Source organism: Electrona antarctica (genome assembly GCF_951216825.1).
Source record: "Electrona antarctica genome assembly, chromosome: 19".
NCBI lineage: Eukaryota > Metazoa > Chordata > Actinopteri > Myctophiformes > Myctophidae > Electrona > Electrona antarctica.
The window spans coordinates 6430271-6434556 of NC_136800.1; the positions used below are offsets into that span (position 1 = coordinate 6430271).

At 44.8% G+C, this 4286-nt stretch overlaps 1 protein-coding gene across 1 annotated transcript; it reads left to right on the forward strand.

Annotated features, from left to right (window-relative positions):
* Positions 1-464: 464 nt before the first annotated feature.
* Positions 465-3407, forward strand: LOC306943805 (uncharacterized protein; the record flags this gene model as incomplete). The annotated part of the gene is made up of 5 exons (XM_079530331.1): positions 465-585; positions 1091-1390; positions 1641-1991; positions 2437-2555; positions 2713-3407. 5 exons carry the CDS (start codon positions 465-467, stop codon positions 3040-3042), a joined length of 1221 nt encoding a protein of 406 aa, XP_079386457.1. The 3' UTR covers positions 3043-3407.
* Between the last annotated feature and the right edge of the window lie 879 nt (positions 3408-4286).

A 4286-nucleotide genomic window follows, 5' to 3' on the forward strand; every position in this document is an offset into this window, starting at 1 on the left:
TGTGGAAGATTCCATGTGTTGGATCTCAATCTTCACTGAGGGAGTGTGGAACAAAGGAGTCTCACAATTCCACTGAGAGACTGGAGGTGTTCTGTTCGGGTAAAACACATAAACAGTGACCTCAACTATTACAATAATGTGGACTCCACTTCACCTCCACAACTTGTGCGTGTGTGCGTGCATGCGCGTGCGTGTTGAAACATGTTGCAAGAATTGCCATTAATAAGATACACGTACGTTGACAACCACCCCCCCCCCCCCCCCCTCTCTCTCCAGAGTCTGTGAGGTTGGTGAATGGGACCAGTGCGTGTTCAGGCAGAGTGGAGGTGAAGTCTAACCAATCGTGGGTCTCAGTGTGTGAAGATGACTTTGACCAGCAGGATGCAGAGGTGGTCTGTAGGGATCTTGGCTGTGGGGCTCCTTCAGTCCTCCAGGGGGCGCTCCATGGAGAAGTGAACGCTTCGATGTGGACCAAAGAGTTCCAGTGTGAAGGCAACGAATCTGTTCTCCTGGACTGTAGAACCTCAGACTCAACTAGAAACACCACCTGCTCACCTGACAAGACTGTTGGACTCACCTGCTCAGGTATAATCTAATAATTTTAGTAATGTCCTCAAAGTATGAGGAGGGAAATTTACCATCTATGCCGCCAAACTTTGAGGACGGAATTGCAGCAAAATTAACCATGTATGGCCGACATTGGCGATGTGGTTGGCCGATTGGCTGGAAGGTGTGCCATTATTCCCATTATGCACTGTGATTGGCTGAGCATGGCATGAGGGTGTGCCACAGCCAGGGACACCCGTTATATATAAGTTGCACGGAAGTTGCATATTCCATGCATATTCCGTGCTCAAACTTTGAGTTTTGAGTTTGACGTTTGGTCAAATCCGTTCCAAGAAGTCACCTGTTTGCCGTCTTGGGAGTGACAGTTCACCATGTGTTAGTGTTAGACAGTGTTAGGAATAGATCCCCACCATCTGTTAACAGAACACCACCATCCATTAACATGGAGTGGGAGAACTGAACACTTTCGGCTCACACGGCATGTCTGCTCTAAATGGTTTGTAACGGTCTTGTCTCTGTACAGAGCCTGATGACGTCAGGCTGGTGGGAGGAAGCAGTAACTGTAGCGGTGTACTGGAGATGCAACACCAGGGAGACTGGAGACCCGTGGATGGTCAGTCCGACTGGAACCTGAAGTCATCCTCTGTCGTGTGTAGGCAGATGGATTGTGGCTCTGACGTTTCAACACAAAGGAGTCCTGCTTCAACGGTTCAACCTGTGTGGTGGATCACAGCTGACTGTGTTGGAACCGAGTCTTCACTGAGGGAGTGTGGAATGACACTGTCTCAGAATTCCACTGTCACATTGGAGGTGATCTGTTCAGGTAACACAAACAGTGACGTCCGTCTACTTGCCTACTTACTTAACCTACCTATCTACAGCATAGAAACAGGATGTTTCTTTTTCTGAATTAATTTAAAATAACTTTTTTTGCATCGTCTAATTTCAGCAAAAGCCATACAAAAGCCTTACAATATGTTGGATCTCTAATCTTGGTTCCATCTCATTGGCTACTCTATACTGTATGTAAATATCTGCTGTACTATAATTCAATCACTTGTGTCTTGTTACAGATCTTCTGTTTAAGCCAAACATCAGTGTCTTCCCCACTCTAAACGGGGTTTCTGAGGGCCAGCAGCAGGGGCAGCAGGTGTTGGAAGGTTCCAACTTCAGCATCAGCTGCTCCATCCTGCCACAGTACCCAGACGGCTCCTTCCACCTCACCTTCACTGGAGCCAACAGCACACACAACCACACCCAGCCAGCTGTCAATCACTCTGCCAACTTCCTGTTCTTCGAAGCAGGCCCCGGCCACCAAGGGAATTACAGCTGTGCTTATCACGTCGACGTTGTTATAAAACACACCAACGTGTTTTCTCACAATGTCTCCTCTGAGAGCGACATCCTCTCTCTCACCGTCACAGGTAACCTGAATGAAATTACCTTTAAACCATTCTGGGCGGGAACCCCTTTTGGTGTTTTAAGCGTTATGTTATACTTTAGCTGTTGAAAAATAGCAGACCTACAAGCTTGTAGTGCGTCACCGAGTGCCACGCTACGAGCTTGCAGGTCTGCTATTCTTGATACATCTTGAAAATGTGGCTCAATTCTTTGAATATATATATTCTTTCAGAGTGAATTTTTTTAACTCAAATCTTTGCAACATATTTTGGGCCAAATACAGATAATTCTGGGGGTCCTTGACATGAAAAAGGTTGAGCACCACTGACATAGAACTGTTAGCATTTAGAAGCCCTTTTTTAAGAATCGGCCTCAGGTCTAAATGGGTTAAACTCACAATATGAATCTCCGTCAGGCATGATTCAATCAAACATGAAGGTTTATTTGGTGATGGTTTTTTTCCCACAGTCCCTCCTACAGTCCCTCCGACACCTGAGGACAACAGCAGCAGAGTTACAATCACTGTGGTGGTGCTGCTGTTGGTGGTGCTGTTGTACCCACCCATCGCCCTCTATTGTCTCTGGAAGGTAATACATCTTTACACAACACAAGACTGGAATGTAAATGACAGTTAAACCAGAGTTCACGTGTCTTCATATACAAACAAACAATAGAGAGATAGGAGGGTTCTCAGCCAGATGATGATTCAGTGACTTAACGTTGGGTGTTTCTGTGTTTCTCCAGGCCTCCAGAAGACATAATGCAGGAGTGTGGGACACTGCGACGGTTCATTATAATGTCGGAAATGAGAACATTGATATCGAGTATTATAATGTTGTTGGTTCTGATTCTGAATCTGGCCTCGAGTATGAAGTGATAGATGAACAAGTAGTTGTTGAATCTGGCCCCATTGAAGAGGCAGAAGACTCAGATTATGAAGAGATAGATCAACAGGTAGTTGTTGAAGCTGCTGGACCCAGTGAGGAGACAGAATACCACCAGTATGAAGAGATAGATCAACAAGTAGTTGTTGAAGCTGGACCCAGTGCTGAGACTGGAGTCCAGGCCCCATAGACCCTTGAGACGCTCGGGTGGCACAGTAAAGTAGCTGTGCCCACCATTGCGGAGTCTGGGGGGTTAGAATCCACCACAATGCATCTGGCTTTGTCGAGCATCTACACGAACACATTTGGCCCATGTTCGGGGTAGAGAAGCCGGGCGGAGAGGGTGATATATGTATATATAGTCACTGCACATAATCCTACAGAGTATTCCTTCCTGTCAGCAGGGAGTGTTGGGTGAGAGGAGTCAGATGAAGGCTCTACATCCTCCCGGTAGGAGCTCCAGGTGAGCTTGTGACAATGTACAGAAATGTGTGTGGGGGGCAATACATTGGCATAATGAGGAAATTGGGGAGAAAAAGGGGCTAAAAAGGGGGGAAACGAAAAGAAAAAATGATTGACAGGAACAGACAGACGGAAGAACAAGTACTGTACTTTACCTGGTGTTTGTGGTTGTAAATAGAAATTGGGGAGAAAAAGGGGCAAAAAAAGAAAAAAAGATTGACAGGAACAGACAGACATTAGAACAAGTACTGTACTTTACCTGGTGTTGGTGGTTGTAAATAGAAAGAATTCCTCCCAGTCCACACAGACCAAAGCTAAACGAGGACAGACATAAGATGTGATTTTGAAACGGAAGCCTTGTTGCGTTGTTATTTAGCTTGTTATGGGAGCATGGTTGAATCAATTAATTTAATGTCACGGTCAGTCATCCATGCTGGCGCTGTATAATACTACAAATATTATTAGTCCCAAACGTCAGGCTCAACCGCCGCCTATGCAGGCAGTGACGCATCCAGTCAGGATGCTCTCGGTGGTTCCTCTGTAGAAGATAAGATTATGGGACCATGCCCCGAGAATTAATATCCCAAGCAGGCAACAGCAACACGTAAATAGTTGTGTAGGAGAATTAAAATAGTCAACTTGATGAAGGGCTATAGTCAGTGGTTGCTATACAATTGTTACTTTTACATATTTTATGCGATTAGGGTATTAATATGAATAATCTTGCATTGTCATTCAAGCTAATGTGTAATCCCTCCATTTTTTGCTCTGTGTTTTGTTTATATAATTTTTTACAGAACAGTGTTTGTTATGAGCAGTAAACCATAGTGTAAATAGGAGGTTATTGTTCCTTTGCATAGGCTCAACTTATGTAACTTGCGTGTGTTACGTGTGTATACACTCTATAGTGTATACGCATAGCTTCATTATATAGATATTCCACTGTTAGGTTGTTTTCTTACGTATGATTCA